Genomic DNA, 25499 nt, shown 5'->3' with positions numbered 1-25499 from the left:
GCTCTCACTCCCAAATTAACTATATACTGTTTAACCAGCACACTTGCCATTATTACTCAAGGTAAATTTCAACCAGAAAAGCAGAACCAAGCAGAAACTTTCAGGCACTGACAAGTTTCAAAATACAATCACAATTTGATTCCCAAGTTGATATCCAGAAATTCTTTTATCCTCGATGAGACCAGCAATTAATTTTTCTACCATTCCACTTATTTTAGCTGTTTGTTTTTTTGTTTTAGCTAATGTTGTGTTGCTTCATTTGGGCTGAGATTTCATTACAGTCAATTAAACTGTAACATGACACCTGAAGAGTGGAGTTAATAGTTGATTCAGAAGAAGAAGAAGAGGAGGAGGAGGGGGAAGGAAGGAAGGAAGGAAGGAAAGAAGGAAGGAAGGAAGGAAGGAAGGAAGGAAGGAAGGAAGGAAGGAAGAAAGAAAGAAAGAAAGAAAGAAAGAAAGAAAGAAAGAAAGAAAGAAAGAAAGAAAGAAAGAAAGAAAGAAAGAAAGAAAGAAAGAAAGAAAGAAAGAAAGAAAGAAATTGCTCTATGTGATTTCTCACCAATAATGAGTTCTGGGAGAATCGTAGAGATTTCAGATGTCAGTGAAATGAAAACAGAGTCATGCTTCTCTTGGCTTCTGAAGTTCCCACTAGAAACATGGTGCCAGGCAGGAGGCCAAGATGCTTGGCAGAGTCCCATTTCCCACTGGCTGGTTAAGCAAGACATAACCCAAACCCAACCCTTTTGTAATGAGATGGAGACGGTGCCCCACAAGGCATTAGGCATCATTGGCAAAAGAAAAGAGAAGAGAAGATCCTACTGCTGAGGACTGAAAGAGTATCCAAGATTCAAGAACAATAGAAAAAGAACAATGGAAACCATGAAAAAAGAACTACTTCTCAGCATTTACTTTTTAAATACCAATATACCCTCCCTCCCTCTTTCTGTCCCTTCCTCCCTTCCTCCTTCTTTCTATTCCTCGCTTCCATTCAATCCCCTTTCCTTCCTTCCTTCCTTCCTTCCTTCCTTCCTTCCTTCCTTCCTCCCTCCCTCCCTCCCTCCCTCTCTCCCTCTTTCTCCCTCTTTCTAATTCTTCCTTCCAGTCAATTCTCCCTCCCTCCTTCTCTCCCCCCTTCATTCCTTCCCAACATAACTGAGGAGATTATATTGGCCAATTAGAGAAAGAGTGAGGATCGAATTGCAAAACAATATTATGACAGGAAAGTGAATGGGTTGAGAGGAAGAGGAAGGCTGGTGGGAAAAATCAGGAAAGGGAAGTGTCAATAAAATAAAATGAAAAGTATATTGGTGAGAAATTTAACAGCCAAAGAGAAAGTATGAAGCCATATGTGGACATGGGTAAAAAAGGATGGGTTTACAAGGATAGAAAGCTACAGGGAATTTATTTTGCATTTAATTATCAAATTTAGAGACTGCCCATCTTGCTAGCAGCATGGCTTTGTATACTACATAGTAAGGTAGAGGTAAAAGTTTCACCTGACTAGTCATGTCCGAATCTAGGGACAGTAGTACTTATCTCCATTTCTTGACTGAGGGAGCCAGAATTGTCCAAAGACATTTTCATGGTCATGTGACCAGCATGACTATATGCCAAAGGCTCATGGAATTCAGTTGACTTCCCACTGAAGTGGTACCTATTTATCTACTTGCATTTGCATGCTTTCGAACTGCTAGGTGGGCAGAAGCTGGAGCAAGTAACAGGAGCAAGTAACAGACCCCTTTACATGGTGCTCAGATCTCGAACCTGACCTGTCAGTGTCTTTAACCACTAAGCCACCATGCCCCACATATAGTATGATATAGTAAATGGAGTGGATGTCAAATACTTTTATTTATACAGTATTTCTTTCCCTTTCCCTTATCTCGTGCCTTTAATCTCTTTGGCTATACAATATTGTTTATTTGGAAAAGGTACATGGATAGTAAGTATGTACGTATGCATGTATGTATGCATGCATGCACATGGGTAGTATGTATGTATGTATTAATCCTGGCCAAGTGAAGGTACTTTTAATAGGGCTAAACTGATACAAGTGCTGAATTCCTGGAAAATTTCAGAACAAATTACAATAAATTGGACGCTGATTTTAAAACAAACAACACAAATCTGTTATTTTATGCAACTTCTTAGAGTTTTGGACAACTCATTCCACAGATGTCAGATATAGGGGAAAAAAAGAGCCCCTTGACAGTTGTATTATAATTAAACTTTTACAGCCTCTTTGTTCCTGCCCCTGAAGCTTTTTGCACTAATCATTCAGTTCAGTTTAAGTGCATCCAAATTGGAAAAACTATTCTTTGTGTAACCTTGGTTGCATTTTTTCTCTCTTTGTCTTGGAAAAAAAAGGTTGTTGATTTCTCAAGGCAATGTTTTGTTCTTTGTAAAGAACAGCATGCTTATATATCAACAATATTGAATTTATTTTGTTATAATTATATATTTACAAGTACAGTAATAATACATTTACCCTGATGTTGAGGTGGCCAATCTTGTTTTATCTATCTTTCTGTCTATCATCTCTCTTTCTCTTTCTGCCTACCTACCTACCTGTGATCTATCACTTATCCTCTATCTTTCTGTGTGTCTATGTGTCTCTCTGTCTGTCTGTCTGTCTGTCTGTCTACCTATCTACCATCTATCTATCTATCTATCTATCTATCTATCTATCTATCTATCTATCTATCTATCTATCTATTTCATATACTATATCTGGCTAGTCTCAAGAAAAGAAGAATTGGGGTGACATGATAGCAGTATTTCAGTACTTGAGAGGCTGCCACAAAGAAGAGGGGCAGTCAACTTATTTTCCAAAGCACCAGAGGGCAGGACAAGAAACAACGAATGGAAAATAACCAAAGGGAGAAGCAACCTGAAATTGAGGAGAAACTTTCTAACAGTGAGGACAATTAACCAGTGGAATACCTTGCCTCCAGAAATCCTGGGTGCTTCATCACTGGATGTTTTAAAGAAGAGACTGGACAATCACTTTTCTGAGATGTTCTGGATTAGAAGACCTCCAAGATCTTTTCCAGTTCTATTTTATTTTGATACCATTCTGATCATCTGTCTGTCTGTCTGTCTGTCTGTCTGTCCGTCCGTCCGTCCGTCCATCCATCCATCCATCCATCCATCCATCCATCCATCTATCTATCTATCATCTATCTATCTATCACATTTCTAAATTGCCCATCTCCTTCAAAGAGGGACTAATCCCAGTACTGTACCATCCCATGGAATTCTAGTTTTCCATGTTTGCTGGGAAATGAGATGTTGTATTGCCAAAAGATTTGGAAGGCACCAGATTGGAGAAGGCTGCTATGGTCAATAAATTGGACCTACTATAATTGAGGTGCAAAAATTCTGTTACTATAACCTCATAATAAAAAAAGTCGCTAGCTTGTGTGTCTTTGGTTTTCAAGTTTGGTCTACCTGGGAAGGCTTGACAAGTAGTCATCCAGATGTTTGCAGCACAGATCGAGACACAGATTCAGGACTCAGGAACGAGGGAGTACAGTTATGTTTTCAGCACTAACCCTCCTGCTAACATGGCCTTTGGCCAACACAGTCCTAAGAGTGTTTACTTAAGGGTTCCAATAATTTCAGAGAGCCTTCTTTTCCCTTACAACTATGTAGTGAGAATTGTAGGATCCAATCTTATCTCAGCCTCCTCCATAGTGTTTCCAACAGGAGTTGTTCCTCTGCTATGACATTTTTTTTCAGTAGATAAGAGCCAATTGTTCTGAAGGACTTCCAGTTCCCCAAAATCTAATTTGCCATAGATGATGATCAAAGTTCTCATTTGTGCCGTCACGTCTTTCTTCATAACCATTTGACTAAATCAGTTTCCACACTGTTGACTTAAACTCCAGCCAGTTCAAATAATTCATCCCATGGGAAAGGGAGTTTAAAGTAGTTTGAGCTGGCCTATCGTTTACTAGAAAAATAATATTTGATTTACTAGCTGTCAGCTTTCATCAAATCTGTGTATTATATTTGACTATACTGTGAAGCCAAATTCAAATAAAGAGAAAGAGAATGGGTGAAATCAGCAAAGAGCATAGTTTAACTTGAATTGGCTCACAGTTAGGAATTAAATCAATAATCAGCTATAACAAGTACAGAGAAGAGCAATATTTTCTTAAGAGACTGCTTGGGGAATTACTCTGTAATTAGCTTTTTAAAATGTTTTTGTTGGTTTAGACCCATGTTTTTCTGATTGTTGATATCTGGGGCCCAGTGTTCGTTCACATTAAGGCAAAGGATACCACTCCTCAAATTAAAAAATACTATGAAAAGATGAGTATATGCAGTTGATAAGAAAAAGAAGGCCATTGATTGGACCACAACTTATGGATTAATTATATTAATTAAACAATAGGGATAATGAATATATGGCAGGGGTCAGATTCCTAAATTAAATAAAAATAAGCTTAACTGTGAGATGGTTGGTAGATAGATAGATAGATAGATAGATAGATAGATAGATAGATAGATAGATAGATTGATTGATTTATATGGCCATCCAGTTTGCGAAGCTTCATCAAATCTTTCATCAAATTATTTCATAATTTGAATAATTCATGAAATTTGGGCGTTTCTGTATGAGGACTTGCAAAAGATGACATTGTGTGACAAAACAGAGACAAATCATAGATTCCCCCTCCTTCACCAACTCAGACCATTGAGAACTGCCCCATGCCTAGAGGCTTCCCACTTTCCCCAAAGGGTAGGAGGGATTCAGAACTTTGGAGAAGGTTGAAGGTTCAGAAGGTCAGTGAGCCCTGGTGATGCTAATGGTTAAAAGGTAGTATTGCAGGCTAATTCTGCCAACTGCCACCAGTTCATTTCTCACTGGCTCAAGGTTGACTCAGCCTTCTCTCCTTCCAAGGTGGGTAAAATGAGGACTCAGCTTGTTGGGGGCAAGAGGCTGACTCTGAAAACAGCTTAGAGAGGGCTGCAAAGCACTATGAAGTGGTATATATGTTTAAGTGCTATTGCTATTTCAGAATTTTGGGCATGATGACATTACTTAATCCTTCTTCGTCTCTGGTAGCTATTTTAGGAATGACAAAGCAATCAGAACTAATACCTGAGTTAGCCTTCAGTCTTCATCCTTTTGTATTTAGTTTTCATAGCCTTTAAAATTATACACCTGTCTGGTTATTTATTTTATGTAAGTTGCTGTGGGCATTCTCTTCCAACATGAGACTTCAAGGAACATTTGCTAGATTCAACAAGAAAAAGTCGTATCCTTGGAAAAGAGGTATTCATCTCCTTCTCTGTCTCGCAAGATCCTATTTAGGCATCCTACTTGTGGAAGTTGATCTCCCTGCCATGAAAAGCCAGCTGATAGAATGTTCGAAATATACAGGTTTTCTGGATTCCTGAATTGCTTCTCTTTCTCTTGTGCTTCCAGACTTCAAGAATCACCCAGCCAAATGAAGATAAAGAAAGTGGCTGGGATGCCTGGGGAGCGTGGAGTGATTGCTCACGGACCTGTGGAGGAGGTGCCTCCTATTCATTGCGGAGATGTTTAAATGGCAGGTTGGTTATTCTAATTGCAGGTCATAAAGCTGGATACAGGAGTCACTCAGCACTAGAAATTTGGGCTGCTTGCATTAAATGTATTCCACAAGGGAACAATTTAAATACAAGCAAATAAGAGCTTTTAAAACATCGAAGTAGGATACCTAGGGCTTAATAGGGGGCGTGCATAAGCGCACCAACCTGCCTACCGTCCCTGTCCTATTGTTTCTTTTATTTTTCTAAGATGTATTCATTTCATGTATTCATAACTATGTTTATCCTTATACTTATTATCTTGTAAGCGATTGAAAAATCAATCAATCAAACAAACAAACAAACAAACAAATAGATAAATAAATAAATAATGTGGAAATCTACCTCTAAGTAGGTGGGTCTTTGGGTTTTCAGAAGATGTCACAGAATGAGAGAAAAACAGAGTTGGAAGGGACCTTCCAAAAAAAGGGAGGAATTCTGTAAAAAGCAGGATGCAGAGCTGAAAGGAAAACCAGTGGTGCATAGTACGCCTACTGAAGATCCATAGTGTTAAGAAAAGAGATGGGAAAGAAATGGTCCTTGGGTGAAATAGCTCGATAGGTCGGTGTGCGGTTTGCCAAAGTTTCAGAGACAAGCAACAAGCAAGCATAGCAGCTTTGGAAGAAGCATGCAGATCCTTTGTATAGCAAATTAACAGAATAATAGAGTTGGAAGAGACCTTGGAGCCTTCTTCCCTGCTCAGGCAGGAAACCCATTTCAGATAATGGTTGTCCAATCTCTTCTTAAAAACTTCCAGTGTTGGACTATCCACAACATCTGGAGGCAAGTTGTTCCACTGTTTATTGTTCTAACTGTCAGGAAATTTCCCCTTAGTTCTAGGTTGCTTCTCTCCTTGATTAGATTCCACCCATTTCTTCTTGTTCTGCCTTCAGATGCTCTGGAGAATAAATTGACTCCTTCTTCATTGTGCCAACCTCTTAGATATTGGAACACTGCTATCATGTCACCCCTTAGTTCTTTTTATTAAACTAGACATGCCCAATTCCAGTAACCATTATTTATTTTAGCCTCCAGCCCCCTAATCATCTTTGTTGCATTCAGTAGTACATTCACTGGTAGAGATGTAGATGCTTTGACCCTTTCTTCCGGCTCTTTTTCTTTCTTGTTCACAGGTTTCCAATCCATTGCCCTTTTGGGCTTCCTATCTTGCTGTTGGAGAGCTTGGCCTCTGAATTATATAAGTTGAATATTTGCTCATAAATAATTCTCTGTATTGTCTAGCAGGCTTCTGCTAGTGAGCCCTATACAATCTTGTGCATGGTGTTCCAGAATTCACTTAAAAGATGTTTTAAGTTGAGATGTTCCACCACTTTAAAATCTTTAGGGAAAAAATTAACTTCCTTCATGAGGCTGGTATGTTAACCCATCATCCTCTAAACACAATTAAACTTGCACACTCTGTGTGTGTGGATGTGGTGGTGGTGGTGGTGCATCAAATATAATAATTTTACAGCCTTGTCTTTCAATGAGATTTCTTCATAATAACTTCACTCAAGCCTTATTTTTCTTGTCTTTCAGAAACTGTCAAGGCAGAAATATCCGATATAAAACCTGCAGCAATACTGTAAGTCTGATCTCTAATTCTGTTTGACTGTTCTTGCTTTCCCAGATCAAACAGCTTTAAAGTTCTGGCAACTTGCCTTCTTTTGTTAAACTAAAGGAAGGAGAGAAACGGGGAGGATCAGAACCCAGAATATTTATTTTCCTCCCTGACGGTGAGATTAAATGCTCAGAAGTGAAATGTAAAGGTATGGGGAAAGTACAGCTCTTCAAACGTTTAATTAGTAGCGAAGTATCAATTTTAAATTTGAGGGAGATTTGAAATCGATTGATTTAAATAGATTGATTCAAACTTAGAAACTTACGTAGACTTAAATTTGATGACTGTACATAGATACATAGGTTGGAAGAGAGCTTGGAGATATTCTAGTCCAACCCCATATGCCTAAAGCAGGAATCCTGATGCAAATGTACCATCTTCTAGTGTTTCCTTCTTTGCATTTTATCAATGTAATTGGTTTGGGTTACTTTTTCCCATTGTGTAAGATCTATAGTGTGTGTTTGCATACAGTTTCTCTTTCTGGAGCAAAACTATTGTTTTTGTCAAAAGATCTGGAAACAATCTTCGTGCTTTTTTTGTAAATGCAATTCGTAAATTTAACTGGCTGCAATATCTTGTCATCCAACACAAAATTGTTTCCTAGAGGCTCTGTGGATCGTCTCTCGCATCTTTCCCCAGATTTTCTTACTCGTGGAGACGTTTTGCTGTCAGCTATTAATATCCTTTGTTGCTGCATGTTTCCATGGGAAGGTCTAAAAGCCAAAATGTGCAGAGAATCAGAGAAGGTCAGAATCAGGGCCCATGCCAAAGAAGGAACCTAAAGTCAGAATCAGGAATGTGTGCTCGATTGAAGCTTGAAGTGTGTGTGTGTGGGGGGGGAATTACTGCGGCATCACTGCTGCAGGTTAAGCCTGCAAACTATGAGAGATGATCCAAGCCGTGCAGGAGAGTAGCCAGAAGACCAGATACAGCAATCAAGGTGATAGAATAGTGCCAAGGAGTCATTGGAAAGTTTCCAAAGGTAAAGTTAAAAGAACAAGAAAATGTGGCTCTCATAACCAAGTTGTAGAAATTTTATTTGCTATTATTTGCCTTGTAGCTAATTCTCCTGTCTTAGGAAAGCTTCAACCAGCTGATTTTCCCATGACGCAGCTGTATACAGGCCATTCTTCATTTAACGACCATTTTATATAGGGATCTTTTGAAGTTATGGCAGTGATGAAAAAGTAACTTTGCAACTAGCCTTTGCATTGAACACCACTACAGGTCCATAAACTAAAAAAAAAGCTGAAGTAAGAATCTAAGTACAGTCATGGCTTCACTTAACAACTTGTTCACTTAACAACCAAGTTGCCAGTCCCAAATTGTGGTTCCTAAATGAGGACTATGTCAGTGTTCCAATGAAACTCCCAATTTCATTCAGCACTCAGAAGCAAAGTTCATCCAAGTAAGAATTTATTAAAGAAGTCATATTGGCACATCTGGGAAAACCCGAATCTGAGAGTTGCGGGTTTTCCCTTCCTAGCTGAATTTCAAAAACCCATCATCCCCTGCTCCCACCAGTCCATCCCATGGCCCAATCAACCATCGCCCCAACTGGAGAGATTCCTCCAGACACTCCTCTCCAGGTGCAGGGTGACTTGTCCTTGACTTTCTGAGAAGAATGTTGTTGAGTCTCATCTTCCACCTCTGTATCAAATCCCCCCACCCAAATTTCCAGGTACTAAAATGTGGCAGCCTGAAAGCTTCTAATGTAAAATACGGCTTCCAAGGCTGACAGATGACCTGTACTATCTTTATTATTATTACATTTATTGTCAGAGTACAACATGTGTACAATGAGATAGGCTTGTGCATTCAGGAAGTGACAATCAACTTCAGCAAGGCAACATGAGGCTTGTTAGTTTTTTCCCCTTAATAGTTTGAATTGCTCCAATTTTCTCCACCCTTCCTTGGAGGAGCTTGATGATGCACGAGCCACATAACAGAGCAAATTTCTGCCATTAATTTGAAGAACACACCTACGGGTGACTTAAGCTCAATACATGGTGGGAAATATCTTAAATATTCACTATAATTTGCAATGGCTTCCTCTTTCTTAATCTTGCGCAGTTTCATTTGGCATTGCTGAATGTACATTAAAAAATGCATATGCCTCCCTCAAACCAAGTTGTGGCAGTGCACAGTCAATTCTATATTATTTATTTGTAAGTGTGATTTAAATCAAAATTGCACAATTGTTTCAGCCTGAATGCTTCCCTTGGCCTCAGCTATAATGCTGGGTTTGGTGTCACTGCAAAATTAGTTTCTCCTCCATATTTTCCTTAACTGGGCTTTGCTACATTGAGACAAACTATCATTTATTACAGTGTGCGTGACTGGATTTTGCTTAGTGGCATGTTAAGATCGGTCAAAATTTGACAGCTCAAATTCCTGCTACCCTAGGGGTATTTTATGCAAGTTTACATATTATTTCATTTATAGCCTAGACTTGGATTGCTCTTCTTTTTATTTCACTCACTTGCCCCTATCCATCTATTTTTAAGTGTATTTTAATTTTGCTTTACCAGTTTTGTAAGCTAGACTGTTTTATAGGTGCTGTCAGATCACTTATGAATATATTTCTTGTTTTGGTCTGAGACCACAATAAAAATTGACCTACCCTGTGCTGTTCACCTGCTTAGTTTGAAAATAGAAACTACTATCTGCCTGAAGATATTTTTATCTGTCTCCCAGGACAACAATCTACACAAGCTGTTCCTTGTAAATTGTGACATTTTTCAGTCCTCCTTAAACGCCCATGTTTTGTGTTTCCATTTCTTTTACATTCTGCTGCTGTGATTTGCACATGGAAGTGTTTAAGATAATCCTTATGGGTCCTATTCATATGAAGGCAGGGGGGGGGGGACTTGTTTAGACCATTTCCACATAAATTGCATGTTTTTCTCTGTGAAGAAGCCAGCTGTGTTATCGCCAACATGATTTGGCTTCCATGTGTAATTTTAGGGTCTTGGCAGCCTATAGATATGAGCAATTAATTGTTTCTGTGTATATGTCCATGTACATATGTATCCCTGTTTATCTAGAGAAAATATGGCCATATGTAGACGCACCATATACATCCTCATTGGTTTATATTCCCTGTTATTAGTATGGATCTGAGATTGGTACCATGAGTCATGGTGGCGCAGTAGTTAGAATACAGTGCTACAGGCTACTTCTGCTGCTTGCTGGCTGCCTGCAATTTGGCAGCTCAAATCTCACCAGACTCAAGGTTGACTCAGCCTTCCGTCCTTCCGAGGTGGGTAAAATGAGGACCAAAAATTATTGGGGGCAACAGGCTGACTGTGTATGCCGCTTAGAGAGAGCTGTAAAAGCACTATGAAGTGGTATATAAGTCTAAATGCTATTGCTATTCTTTCACGCTGTCACAATGCCTTGTAGAAACTTGCCCGTGATGAACATAACAGCTGGGGAAGGAGTATGTATGTGTGGGAAAGTGGACAAGAGCATCAGGGCTTTCCAGGAAGAAGGTAGCACATTCCAAAGTGGGGTCCTAAACAAGAGACTGCACAATCCTCAACTGAATAGAGATGTAGGAGATGACCAGGCTGAGCCTGAAGGAGAGGTCAAACATGTCATCAGTCTCGAGTCCCTTTGCTCCCACAAAAGATCTAAATCCAACTCACCATGAATTCCTTTGACTCTTATTTACTGCCAATTTGCTTTGACTGTTAGTAGTTCAGATTCTTGTAGAGAGCTTAAGCTTACAATACAGCTTTACACTCATTTGAACTGATTTCCCTGGGGCTTGACAGGAGGAGGGAGAAAAAGGTTCAGTGCGGTCACACTAGAATCTCTCACTCCCACCCTGCTGCTGGAGGGGCCGAGGGCCGACAGGCCACAACAGATTTACTTTTCCAAGCTTTCAGGCTCATGCTGGAGCTTATCCACAGGGAACCTCTCTCACCAGAATGTCTTGTGCAGTCTCCATCGGGTTGACATTGACATGCTGAACCTACAGCTCAGTGTTAACCAGCTCTTCCCTTGAGAAGACTCTCCAATACTATCTTTCAGTGTCCCTATTGCTCTGAGGATGGGTAGTAGTTCCACTGATGGGCAGGAACAACATGCCCAACACAAAAGTCTTCCAACTTGGCAAGCTTAAGACTTGTGGACCTCAATTCCCAGAATTCCTGAGCTAACATGACTGGAGGAGGAATTCTGGGAGTTAAAGTCCACAGGTCTTAAAGTTGCCAAGTTTGGAGACCTCTGACCTAACATTTGATCTCCTATCATGAAGCAACAGTATCAATATGATTTGCCACCATTCCCTCACTGCTTTCTGGCTGTTCTGAGAGATGCTTTCTGTACTTCTGCAGAGTGGCCTCTGAGCTTGTGAAAAACTCACAAGGCAAGGAAGAGGTTGGCTTCTGGTCAGCGGTTTTTGGCTTTTGGCCATTGTCCAGCTGAGGGAGAGCTGGCTAGTTGCATAAGGAAGGAAGACAATTGTGGAGCAAATTATTGTTGAAGTTGGAAGTTGTATGAAAGAGCTCTATTCTCCCTTTAGCTTTGCAGGAACTTAGTTCTGGGATACACTGATCCAAATGTCTGTTCAGGTAGGGGGAAATGTTCCTGGTAAAATTAGAAATCTTTTGTAGCCTCCTTCTGTGGCTTTGAAAAATGGCCAGGCAGTTAGTCTCACATGTGCTAATTTACAGCCACAGTCATCTAATGTTGACTTAGAAGTAAGTCAAATTAAGATACATGAGACATGTCGTCAAGAAATTGGCTGTAGCCTTAAAAATGAAAGTAGGATTTCATGGGAGTGGGGTGGAGGAAATAGTAATTTTTTACTAGAAAATAATAATAATAATAATAATAATAATAATAATAATAATAATAATAATAATAATAATAATAATACCTCCTTACTTTTTGTTTTTCCAGGACTGTCCTGCAGACTCTGGTGACTTCCGTGCCCAGCAATGCTCAGCCTACAACGATGTCAAGTACCAAGGACACTTTTATGAATGGATCCCTGTCTTTGATGACTCCATCTCTCCATGTGCCTTGAAGTGCCAAGCTTTGGGGAGACCTTTGATCGTTGAGCTTGCTCCCAAAGTTCTGGATGGCACCCGCTGTAATGCCAAGTCCTTGGATATGTGCATCAGTGGAATATGTCAGGTACGGCATTTTTTGCAACTCAGTTTCCAGTGTTCAGGAGTTGTGGGAACTTCATCACTCAAGGCTTTCAAGAAGAGATTGGACTGCCATTTGTCAGAAATGGTGTAGGGCCTCCTGCTTGGATGGGGGGGTGGGGGGGTTGGACTAGATGACCTCCAAGGTCCCTTCCAACTCTGTTAACGTGTGAAGGTGGTTAGCAAAAATGAAGATGGCAACCATGACACAAATCAAACCGTGGAAGCCCCTATCTTGGCTTCCTTTTTTTTTTTACAAGAATACAGTAGGAATCTTCACTTCTGTATTTATTCCAAAGTAGGATAGGAAAAACTGAATCATTTGTTGAACTTTTGTTTACACACGCACACTCACAGACATGCAAAGCAACCTTGGCTGCTGCTTAAAAGAGAGGTTATTTATTGTTTTGACCAGGAGACAGAATACTACTTTTGACACTCTTTTGTGAATTGCAAGAATGCAAATATTTACACTGATCTATTTCTAGCCACCCTGGGAATATATTTGGATTTCTTGGGTTTTAGCTATTGGGGAAGCACCTTTGTAAGAGCTCTTCAAGACAAGCAGTGGTATTCCTTCTAAGGCAAATGAACATTAATGTGACAGCAACTCTTTATTTCCTTCCTTCCTTCCTTCCTTCCTTCCTTCCTTCCTTCCTTCCTTCCTTCCTTCCTTCCTTCCCCCCAAATAACCCTCCATATAAGTTTACTTCTGTTAGCTAACATCTAACTTAGATGTTAGCTATCAAAACTAACATCTAGTTCTTCTGCTTAGTTAATTCTCCTCCCAGTGGGACTGGAGAATTGATGGCTGCAACATTTGTACAGTAAAATATGCAAAGGCCTTTTGGAGACTATGAGGGACCTGTCAGCTTGTTCAATGACCTATTTCACCAGAGAGTTAATGGGAAAATGAAGGTGTTTAAAGTGTACCCTGTTTCATTTCCTTCTGGGTAGAATTCCTCCTGGGAGAGCCCCTGAGCTTACACTTGACTCTAAAATAAGTGTTTTCATAGAGCTGATGAATGAGCAGGAATAGGCGTCTGGTGACTGAAGATAATTCAAGTTTCCCGCCAGAATTTCTGAGGAAAATGTCAGCAATAGAGTTAAAATTTATGGAGGCTTCAATAGCTCCCACAGGGGAGAAGGAAGGGATATGTATGTATGTATGTATGTATGCATGTATGCATGGTATTCAGCTTTGTTTGGGTATTTTCCCACGTCATTATAGTTGTGCTTTTAAACACAACTATAATGACGTGGGAAAATACCCAAACAAAGCTGAATACCATATATATAAATACCTAAAATCTGGTCCCTCTTGACCCAGTCACGTAGTTATCACTAGATTGTTGAGCCTATGCAATATTAATTATGACAAGTAGATTGATTGCTCCATAATGGAGAACATCAAATTACAAAGCTTTCTTCCCTTTTCTCCAAGCTGACATCCCCCTCTTTTGCTGTCACTGCTCAGGATATGAGAAGTAATTTTCCCTCACACTTAACCTTATGGCAAGATAACAGTTTGTGTAGCAAATTCAAAGCAAGCCTACACTATGCTTGACATTGTCTCTGGATTTCTTCAGCCAATTCCCGGAAGAAATGGACAAAGAATAAAAACAAGCTAGGAGTAATCCAGGATTCTGGCTTCATACCTAAGGATCGACTGCATTTAAAACAAAGTGGGAGTAATGATTTCCAGTTATGATTTGTTGGTGAAAAATAAGCTGTGTTTTTCTTTTGTGAGCTGCCATACTGAAGCAAGCCAAACAAATCAGTCCCTTTAGGCTGTAACGTTTCGTGCCAACCAAATCTCTTGTAGCCAAGACTGATCTCTGATTAGCAATGGCTGTGGAGAAGTATGGGCAATTATTTTCCTCACCACTCAGGCTCAAGGAACCAGAAATGACATGATGAGCTGATCAGAGCGGTACGTTTATGGTTGCCTATCTATAGGCAGGAGTCCCATCAGACCAAAGTGCTCTTACTAGATAAATTCTGCAAAGTTTTAAGGAGGATCACTATAGAGGACCAGGCTGAGCTTGCGGGAGAAGTTAAGCATGTCACCAGTCTCGAGTCCTTTCATGCCCACAAGAGATCTAATTCCAGTCCACCTTGAATTCCATTGACTCTTTACTACCACCAATTTGCTTTGACCATTAGTAGTTCAGGTTCTTGTAGGGAGTGTTAGCATGCAATCAACCTATATTCATTGAACCACCTTCATTCCTGATGTCCTGCACCCTTCGGTCACGTCCTCCACACAAGCCAATAAAGCTAGTTAGTAGGTTCAGTCCTCCCCTCAACTCAGTGCCAAGATCCACCACAAGGTTCTTTTTATTAGATTGAACTAAGAACCTTCTACCAGCAAGATAGATTGTCGGGAGCTCAAATTCTACTGGGAAATGGCTACCATCTTCAGATCAGGACCATACGTTCTAGGACCCAAGACCATAAAATTGACGGTCTTTGAGCTCCAGGCTATCTAGATAATCTGTCCTTTCATAACCTGCATCTTCTAATGAATTGATCTTCCCAGTCTCTGAATTGTAATCTCCTGTAAATCTGCAATTGCATTCTATGTGGACTGAAAAGAAAGACAAGGAATGCTACATTCTGTGTTAAAGTCCTGTCTCTTCAAGGACTTTCCCTCTCGAAGAAGAGTCTTGGAAGAAGAGTCTTGGAAGAAGAGAGGATTCCAGCTTCTGATTTGGGTGGAGAGCAGGTCAATGTAGCTTGCTATGTTGCTGTTGTATTCCATCGATGTCTTATCAAGACCTAGATTATATTACTGACCTGTGGGTCCTTCCCTTAATTCAGGGGTCTTCAAACTTGACAGCTTTAAGACTTGTGTACTTCAACTCCCAGAATTCCTCCTCCAGTCATGTTAGCTCAGGAATTCTGGGAGTTGAAGTCTTAAACTTGCCAAGTTTGAAGACCCTTGGCTTAATCTCTTTCCTTTCACACTGCTCTTTAATTCAGTTGTTTGCAGCAATCCAAATTAGTTTATGTGTATCAGTGAGAGATAATTCTGAACATCATTTTCAGGTAATCATATTGGTCTCTGTAGGGATGAGTTGAGACTGTACTCAGGAGAAATGAGGATGCTAAGAGGACCGAAGAAGAACGGTTGTCCTAGGATATACTATGAAAAATATGAGAAGAAAAATCCGAGGGTTTTAAGATAAATGGAAATTGTATTTCATTCATACCCAGATCCACATTTGAAGACAAGCAATCAATTTAGCAATTTAGCTGGATCTTTGGATTACACAGGTATCCCAGCCTTGATTTTACTAACACTTTGCCAGCAGTGAACCAGTTTTGAAACAAAATCTAAAAATTATCCAGATTTAAAAAATAGGGACCAGGGTTAAAAAAATAAAAGTTCACTTTGAGTTTCCCAACCTCAAAGGTGCCTCTTAACTAATATGACTCCCCCACCTTTAAAAATAAAAAAGGAATAATTTTACGTAGCATGGTTTTGCAATTAGCCTTCTTTCTGGCAACGTAGCTAACTACCATTCTATTAAACGCTTCAATGTGAGCAATTCAAGAAATCTTTTGACATGGTTGATGAGAAGACTAGGTGTACACTCAGGGAAAAAGTGAGACATTTGGCAAAAGTATTGCGTTGGGATTATGACAACCTTACGGCGCACTGGCCTGGGTTTTATGCGATTTTAATGGCGTTTTCATTCCTACCTACAATTACTCCAGCGTATAGCAGTGTAGCCACCTGGGTTAAAAACAAACACACCACACCTAAGAAAATGGCCCTCTTTCTGCCATTTTCTTCTACCGTGGGGGAAAAAAATCTGTATCTGGAATTGACAAGTTCTGCATCATTAATATTTACTGCTATATTTTTTGGTATTTTTCCCCAGAAGGGAAGGGTGAAATGTTTAATGTTGTCTGAGCATCAGTCTCTAGTATTTCAGCTCTCTCTCTCTCTGTATGTGTGTTTGTAAGGTTTTTTTGATACTTTTAGAGTTTAGTGATAGCTTTTAGTCCTCGTTTTACTGGAAATTATTATTTAAAACCTCATTTGTATAGTACAGAGTTCCAATAGGAGAATATATTTGTAATGAAAATGATTATTAGAAATTACAGAGCACAAATTAGAACTCAAGCCGGAAACTTTCTTATTAGGAATAATTAAGGGAAAATTGATCAAGGTCATTTTATATATCATAACTGCAGCGAGAATAGCCTTCGCACAGGGATGGAAGAAGGAAAAGATACCATCTGAAGAAGACTTGGCACAAAACATAATGGATTGTGCGGAACTGGTTAAATTCTCAATGGAATTAAGAGGCAAATAGGATTCGGACTATTACGCAGTTTGGCATCGGTGGTACAAATGGGTGGAGGATAGAAATAAGAGCTTATGTTTATGTATAAAAGGAGAAGTATGTATTAATAATGACACGAACACTGTTAATGTGAATAGAGATTTCTATTTTTGTTTCTAAAAAATAAAACATTGAAAAAAAAAGAATATATTTGTAGCTCAGGGTTGACTTACACCAGACCAACAATCGAGCAGTAAACAATACCCCGCTATCAACCTAGACCGGGGGTCAAAAATGTTAGCAACAGGTTCTCTGCCTACTTGCTGGGTGGGTGTGGCCATGGTGGGTGTGGCCTAATCAACCTCCTGCCCCATAGTGGGAGGGGAGCGTTTTTGCCCTCCCGGACTATCTGAAGGCTTTCCTTGAGCCTCCGGAAGGGCAAAAATGGCCTCCCCTGGCTCTACAGCCTCTCTGGAAGCCAGAAACGGACCCATTCCTGGCCTTCCCAAACTTCCAGGAGGTCTGTTTTCACCCTCCTCAAAGCTTCCACGAATGCTTTGCACTTACCTGCATCCAAAACAGGCTGTGTGGGGACTCTTTGGAGGAGCAGGGGGGCGGCAGCAGCCAGGAATGGGATTTGGGGGCTTCTCTGAACTGTGCAGAACCTTAGCTAGGGGCCCTCCCAAACCCCCAGCAGCTCTCCCACCCCCCACCCCCCTCCAGTCAGAACCTGAATCTGTGGAGAAGGACAAGCCAGAGCTGGAGCAGAGGGAGATTGAGGGGGTGGCTTCGTTGGCTGGGGAGGGGGGAATGTGGGGAGGAGCAGGATGAGACAGCCCAGGGCCTCTCAGGATTGGGGTGGCTTGTTAGCAGGGAGGAACAGAGGCAGGATGACGGAGAGAGGGTAAGCAGTGGAAATTTGGAATATTAAAGGGGAGTTTGAACTCTCAGCTGGCTGAGTGGCCTTTGTGCCTTGTCCCAGGTCATCACACTAAACAATAACCTAATTAAGGAGCCACCAAGAACACTCTCACCAACCTTAGTTGGTTGCAAGCCAGTTGTATATAAACAGAGAGCAAACCCCACTCCCCTCTGGCACTGATGATGTTACCTAGCTGGGTAAGGAAATGTCTGCAAGAAAACAATCAGAGAGCACCAAGCACTCCACTAGTGTATTTATACAATAGAGATTTATAAAGGTTTTTAAAAAATTTTTATAAAGGTATACATGGTATGGAAAAACATTCTTTCCTTCGTTTTCTAGGACTTTGGGCCCCTGAATGAATCTGAATTGGGGAATAACACCTCATTTCTGGTTGTAAATAGGATCACTATAGCAGATCAACCAGGTTCCATAGAAAACTGTCTATAGAGTACATATGAATGGAGACTTAAAACCGACTTATAGTGATTTAATGATGCCAACTTACAATGCTTCTTTTATGGGTTTTTTTTTAAGGGAGCCTAACTAATGCATTTCAAACTTTAGGAAATGCAGCCCTGCTACCAGTAATAATTAAAAAGTGGCATTTGGCTGCTTGCCTAGAATCTGACATATTTATTTTTTTCTGGTTTGGAAAGAGGCATTCAACCATCTAGATGGTCCACTTTCCTGAATAACAAAAAGAAAAGGAATCAAACGAATGAGTTGAAACAAGGCAAACCCAAACAACAACAGCCAAATTACAGGGTGACCAACAGCTGCCCCAGCATGGAAGCGGGCAAAACAGAGAGATCTGCCAAAGTTACATAACTTGGAAATTCAGTTCTCCTGACTTCTGACACCTACTTAGCACTAACCGCCAAGGCTTGGCAAAGGTTTTCAAATTAACTCATCTAAATAAACATGCCATATGACTGCTATGGGCAATTTTGCTCTTCTGCTTGGGAACTGTGCTGCAGCTACCAAAAAAGCCAACACAGTCCTAGGCTGCATTAACAGAAGGATAGAATCATGATCATGTGAAGTTTCATACCACTTTACAATGCCTTAATAAGGCCACACTTGGAATAATGCACCCAGTTTTGATCGCCACAACGTAAAGAAGATGTTGAGACTCTGGAAAGAATGCAGAACAACAAAAATGTTTAGAGGACTGCAGGCTAAAACATATGAAGAACAGTTGCTGGAATTGGGTATGTCTAGTTTAATGAAAAGAAGGACTCGGTGTGACATGATAGCAGTGTTCCAATATCTCAGGGGCTGCCCCAAAGAAGAGGGAGTCAAGCTATTCTCCAAAGCACCAGAAGGCAGGACAAGAAGCAATGGATGGAATCTAATCAAGGAGAGAAGCAACTTAGAACTAAGGAGAAATTTCCTGACAGTTAGAACAATTAATCAATGGAACAATTTGCCTCCAGAAGTTGTGAATGCTCCAACACTGGTAGTGTTTAAGAAAACATTGGACAACCGTTTGTCTGAAATGGTATAGTGTTTCCTGCTTGAGCAGGGGTTGAACTAGAAGGCCTCCAAAGTCCCTTCCAACTCCTGTTAATTTGCTACAAAGGATTTGCATGCTTCTTCCAAAACTGCTCTGCTTGCTTGTTGCTTGTCTCTGAAACTTTGGCAAACCGCATTCTGATCTATCAAGTTGTTTCATGCAAGAACCATTCCCCTTCTGTTATGTCCTGAGGACTCAAGGAGTTCTCACTCAGGTCCACTCACTTTGTGTGGGCGTTATTCCCCCATTCCCATTGGTCAGTTCTCCCCAGCAGCCAGCTATAAAAGCAGGCTGCGGGGTCCAACTGGCTGCTGATTGCTGCGAGCCAGTTCCAGGCTTGGCAAGCACGGTCAGCCCTTTATTTGTAAAATAAAGTACTGTTGCACTCATGCTCTGGTTCAGCCTCTCATTGCTCAAACTTAACACTGGCGATGAGGATGGGATGGCTACCAGAAGCACCTTGCAACCGCTGAGTCACTAGCCACCGATCTACAGCCCAGAGAGAGCGATCGGCTGGCAACAAGGGAAACGCTGATCCGCAGCCAGAGAGAGAGTGGTCAGCTAGCAAACGAGCGATCAAAAAGAGCAAACGCAGATCCGCAGCCAGAGAAAGCGGTCTGAGTCAAATAGTTAGAAGCGTCTGTAGCCGCTTGTTAGCCTCCGCTACGGGGAAAGTGAAGCGCTGCGAGCCGCAGCCGCTCTGCATTTGGCGCGAAATTCAAACGGGTGTCATTTGAATTTCGAGCCAGTAGGAATCACAGCACAGCGCTGTAGAGAGTCACTAACGCCCACTTTTTTTTGGCGCGAATCAAGACACCTCCAACGGCTAGCAGCCAACGTGGTAACCCAGAGAGAGAGAAAGAGAGGGTAGCAAAAACCTCTCCAGAGCTGATATCACTAGTAACTCACGAGCGTGCTCGTAGTCCCAGAGAGATTTCTCCCGCAGGTAGCCCAGCCGTTCCAGCACCATGAGTTCCAATCCAGTATTCCCGGCGTTTAAACCAGACGAAGAGAAGTGGGAATCGATAAGAACCGTTTCAATCATTACATCGATGCGGTCGGCCTGTCGGATGCGGAGAGCATCGGAAAAATCCTATTTCCTAATTTACTGCGGAGCCACCGTTTACGATACCGCTGCAGCACTCGTGGCGCCGAGAGAATTAAAAACGTTCCGTGGTCCGAGTTGCTTGAGATCCTCACAAACCACTACGCTCCCAGGCCTTCACAAATCGCCAGGAGGTTCACGTTCCGAATGAGGAAGCAATCAAGTAAGGAGACCATCAACCAATATATGGCCGCCCTCAGAACAGCAGCCCTGCACTGCGGGTTTGGAACATACCTGGAGGACATGCTCCTCGATCAGTTGGTTTGTGGGGTCAAGGATCTCAACCTACAGAGGCGACTGCTAGCTAAAAAGACCTCAACCTCGGCAAGCGGTAGAGGAGGCCCTAGCAGCCGAGCTAGCAACGAACTCAGCCACCGAAATTCAGGGCCCAAGCACCAAGCTAGCAGCGTTCCCAGTCCATTCCGAAGAGGTGGAGCGGAGGAAGGCCACAACGATGAGCGATGTCCATCGCCTCACCAATGACAGACGGTCGCAGGTAGGGGCCAAACAAGAATACACCGGTCCACCCAAGCACATCACCCTGTGCCTAGCCTGTGGGGGATCACATCAAAGGGCCACCTGCAAGTTTAAAGGAGCCGTTTGCAACAACTGCCATAAGAGGGGGCACATTGCGAGAGTCTGCCAAGCCCCACAAAGCGCTGCACAAAGACCCCGTCCTCGCACTCGGGACCACAGAGGCAAGTATTAAACTGTCGCACGCACCGCCTTGCCAGGCGTACTTGCCACTCTGTTAGTAAAATTTTCTCTCCGTTTCCCTAGAAGGTAAACCGTGCCACATGGAGGTTGACACAGGGTCAGCGCTCTCAATAATCTCGTGGAACACCCTCAAGAGACTCCACCCCAGCCTATCTACTACCCGGCTTCAGAGATGCCAGTTCGGTCTGAAGGACTACCAGGGGAAGGCCATTCCCGTGATCGGCAGAGGCAAGTTCTTTGTCAGTTTTAGAGCTTTTAAAGGCCACCTACCTCTAGTGGTAGTTAACGGCAATCTACCCACCTTATTGGGGCTCGATTGGTTTCCCCACCTCGGCCTAGGGTTAACAGGAGTCCATGCTGTCTCAACCTCAGACACTGACTCCTTATTCGCTGACTACGCGGATGTGTTCAGCGAGGAGCTGGGGTGTTATAATGGAACCCCCATCTCGTTCACCCGTTGACCCCCAGGCAGTCCCAATCAGATTAAAACCACGTAGAGTTCCATTTGCTATTCGACCAAAACTAGACGCTGAATTGGATAAACTACTAAAACAAGGGGTCATTGAGCCAACAGATTTCGCCAAGTGGGAGACGCCCATTGTCACACCCCTCAAAAAGATGGTAGCCTGAGAATTTGCTCGGACTACAAGACAACAATCAATAAATATTTACAAGTTAGCGCCTACCCGTGCTCCGTCATTCAGCACTTATTGCACACATTCGAACCGGGCAGTATTTTTGCTAAATTGGACATGTCTCAAGCATATCAACAGTTCCCTGTTGATAACCAAACAACGGAACTTCAGACCATCGCGTCACTCACAGGGGTGCCTTCCGATGCAAGCGTCTCCAATTTGGCGTAAGTGTTCCCGGGTATTTTCAATCCCTCATGGAGCGGATTTTACAGGGCCTCCTGGTGTAGTACCCTACCGACGACATCTTGGTCTCGGCCAGGGACAGACCCCAACTCTTCCAGAGAGTGCGAGCAGTGTTAGAGAGGTTCAGACAGCATGGCCTCAAGTTAAAAAAAAAAAATGCGCCATTGCCACTAGACAGGTGGACTTTCTGGGTTATAAAATTGACGCCTCTGGCATTCACCCCCTGGAGTCCAAGGTCAGGGCGATCCACGAAGCTCCACACCGACCTCCAAAAGCGGAGCTACAAGCTTTCTTGGGGCTCCTAAACTTTTATGCATCCTTTTTGCCCCATAAAGCCTCAGTAGCCGAACCCCTACACAGATTACTAGACAAAAAGTCACCGTGGCACTGGGGGCACAAAGAAGACCAGGCGTTTAACGCCGTCAAATCACTACTACTACGTCAGAGGCAGTGCTCATCCAATTCGACCCCAACCTTCCTTTAGTATTGGCAGCAGACGCATCCCCTTTTGGAATTGGGGCGGTCCTTAGTCACCGACTCGCCAATGGCGCCGAGGCCCCCATCGCCTTTTTCTCCAGGACGCTCTCGGCCACGGAGCAAAATTACAGCCAAATAGACAAGGAAGCCCTAGCAGCTGTTGCAGCCGTGAAAAGTTTCACGAATTCCTTTTGGCCACTTCTTGAACTGGTCACCGACCATAAGCCCCTCCTGGGCCTACTGGCCGGCGACAAACAGACACCTCAAGTCCTCTCCCCTCGGATGACAAGGTGGACGCTTTTCCTAGCGGCCTACTCATACAAACTTATCCACCGCCGGGCAAAACTCTATCCCACGCTGACGCACTCAGTCGCTGCCCCTTACCCGCTCCGGCTGAAGACCCAGCTCCTGTCAATGCCATTTTTGAAATCACCCAGTTGGACCTGCCCATCACCGCCCTTGACATCGCCGCCAAAACCAAGGCAGACCAAGCGCTCGCCCAGGTGCTCGACTGGGTGAGGAGGGGTGGCCGGGAGGCAATGTTGATAACAAATTCGCACCCTTTAAGACTCGCATGCAGGAGCTGTCCAGTTTGCAGGGTTGTCTACTGTGGGGCACTCGAGTGGTCATCCCGATCTCGCTGCGTACCGAGTCCTGGAAGCGTTGCACGAGGGACACCCGGCATTGTGAGAATGAAGGCGTTGGCACGCAGCTACGTGTGGTGGCGGGTCTAGCGAGGACATTGTCAATTGGGTAAGTTCCTGCAGCATTTGCCAGGAATCCCGTCCTGCTCCCCCATCGCCACCCCTACCAGATGGGAGAGCACCAGCGCCCTTGGTCTAGAATCCATATCGATCTGGCCGGCCCGTGCATGGAAAGATGTTCCTAGTGGTCGTGGACGCTTATTCCAAGTGGATAGACGTGGCGCAGCTATCCACCGACCACCACACTAGCAATCACCAACGTGTTAACGCGCCTGTTCGTTACCCATGGACTACCCGACTCCTTGGTCTCCGATAATGGCCCACAGTTCGCATCAGTAGAATTCAGCCGTTTTGCAGCCAACCTAGGCATTCGCCACATTTTCACAGCCCCATTTCACCCTGGAGTAATGGGTTGGCTGAAAGGGCCGTCAGGACCACCAAAGAGGCCCTCGCTAGGTTTGGCAGAGATGACTGGCACCACAAACTCTCACGGTTCCTGATGAGCCAGCACTCAACCCCCTGTGCAGTCACCAATAAGTCCCCAGCGGAACTTCTGATGGGCCGGCGCCTGAGGACTGTATTAGATAGACTGCACCCACAATACTGCCCTGACTCTCCCCTCGCTTCCACTTCGGGGTTAGACATTTATGTTACAGGAGCCGATATTCGCAAGGAATTTCGCTGGGGACCCACTTTGGATTCGGGCGAGGTCATCGCCGTCACCGGGCCGAGATCATATAGAGTCAGGCTGGAGGATGGTCGCGTCTGGAGGAGACACATAGACCAACTCAGAAGGCGCCTCAGCAACCTCGCAAACAAGAATCCAGAGTCTCCAGTCGAGGGGAACCGTCCCATCCGCCACCCAGCCACACCGCACCCAGTGACCAGTCTGCGCCAGCGGTCGTTCCGGTCAGCCCAAACTCGGACAACAGCGCCCAGAGAGTTGATCAACCGGATCCAACCCATGAGAGTTTGACTCCAGAAACCAACCCGGTGGTTTCCGAGGATGCCCAGTCCAGAGAGAGTGTTGGCGACACTATGCCAGCTCAACCGTCACAGACTGATACCGAACAGTCAGACAATGTTCCCGAGTTGCGCCGCTCCGGGCGCCAACACAAACCCCCATCTACCTCAAGGACTATGCGTGTTCGCATCTGGGGAAGGGTGTTATGTCCTGAGGACTCAAGGAGTTCTCACTCAGGTCCGCTCACTTTGTGTGGGCGTTATTCCCCCATTCCCATTGGTCAGTTCTCCCCAGCAGCCAGCTATAAAAGCAGGCTGCGGGGTCCAACTGGCTGCTGATTGCTGCGAGCCAGTTCCAGGCTTGGCAAGCACGGTCAGCCCTTTATTTGTAAAATAAAGTACTGTTGCACTCATGCTCTGGTTCAGCCTCTCATTGCTCAAACTTAACACCTTCCATCTGTTTTCTTTACACTATGGATCTTCAGTGGGCTTACTATGCATCACTAGTTTTCCTCTGTATCCCGCTTCTTTCAGAATTTCTCTTTCTCAGAATTTTTTGGGTATTTGCCACCATGCCTTTTTTCCACTGAGTTATTTGACTCTCACTTCACACATCTATTCCAAGCAACCGTAGGTCCTTATCAGAGGAAACAGATTGGGCAAATGGCTTCTTGAGAGGCTGAACTTGCTACTGAGGGTTTTAAAAAAATGGGAAAGGAGGTTACACGTTTCTGGGAAAGTTATTTTGGAAGCCCCTGGAGAATATGAGATCCAGATTGGGCAGACCATGTAATCATATCTTTGCCTGATTCTTATTACCATCTAAAGTATTTTGAGCCTTCATATTAAAAGGCTTTAGAATTTGAGAAATTCTCCTGTGAGCAAGGGAGCGAAACCATTTCTTTTTACCCAAAAGCAGGATTTATATGCCAACTTACCCAACAATTGTTCACTGATCAATAGAGCAACTAGAACCTTGCTTTCTTTGGAGAGTCAAACAGGCCAAGAATGATTGCCATATCAACATCTTTAACCTGTAATCTCTGCCTTACTATTCCATGCTCAAGTGTGCAAAGTTGAATTAACAGAAGTCCAAGGAACTCCAGTGTTCTATCTACTCTTTTGAGCCAGGAGAACATGAAGTTATCCAGAAGGACTTGAGAGATACTGGAAGAAAGTCAATTCCAATGTTCTATCTACTGTTTTGAGCCAGAGTTACATTTGAAATCCTGCCTGCCCCCATCATGAACACATATCAAAAAATTGTGTCTCACAAATATACTACGTAACCATATGGTCACTCAAGTGTTTTTGTTTTAAACACCTGGCACCCCCCTCTTAGGTTACAAAAGACCTAAGGCAGCTTATAATGGATTGTAATCATGAAGACATGCTACTTACTTCAGTGGTGCAGTGGTTAGAGTCCAGTGCTGCAGGCTACTCCTGCTGACTGCCAGCTGACTGCAATTTGGCAGTTTGACTCTCAGCAGGCTCAAGGTTGACTCAGCCTTCCATCCTTCTGAGGTGGGTCAAATGAGGACCCAGATTGTTGG

The 25499-nt window shown here is 43.1% G+C and overlaps 1 protein-coding gene across 1 annotated transcript in view; it reads left to right on the top strand.

Annotated features, from left to right (window-relative positions):
- Positions 1-25499, top strand: part of ADAMTSL3 (ADAMTS like 3) — a 191411-nt gene that overhangs the window by 71258 nt on the left and 94654 nt on the right. The window contains 3 exon segments of the mRNA XM_087941393.1: positions 5438-5565; positions 7120-7165; positions 12113-12349. Coding sequence (XP_087797519.1) covers positions 5438-5565; positions 7120-7165; positions 12113-12349 — 411 coding nt within the window.

This window comes from Pseudonaja textilis, chromosome 13 (assembly GCF_049901715.1).
Source record: "Pseudonaja textilis isolate UNSWEBS1 chromosome 13, rPseTex1.2, whole genome shotgun sequence".
Lineage (NCBI taxonomy): Eukaryota > Metazoa > Chordata > Lepidosauria > Squamata > Elapidae > Pseudonaja > Pseudonaja textilis.
The sequence above is the reverse complement of the archived record's forward strand: the minus strand, read 5'-3'. Positions and strand labels throughout refer to the sequence as shown.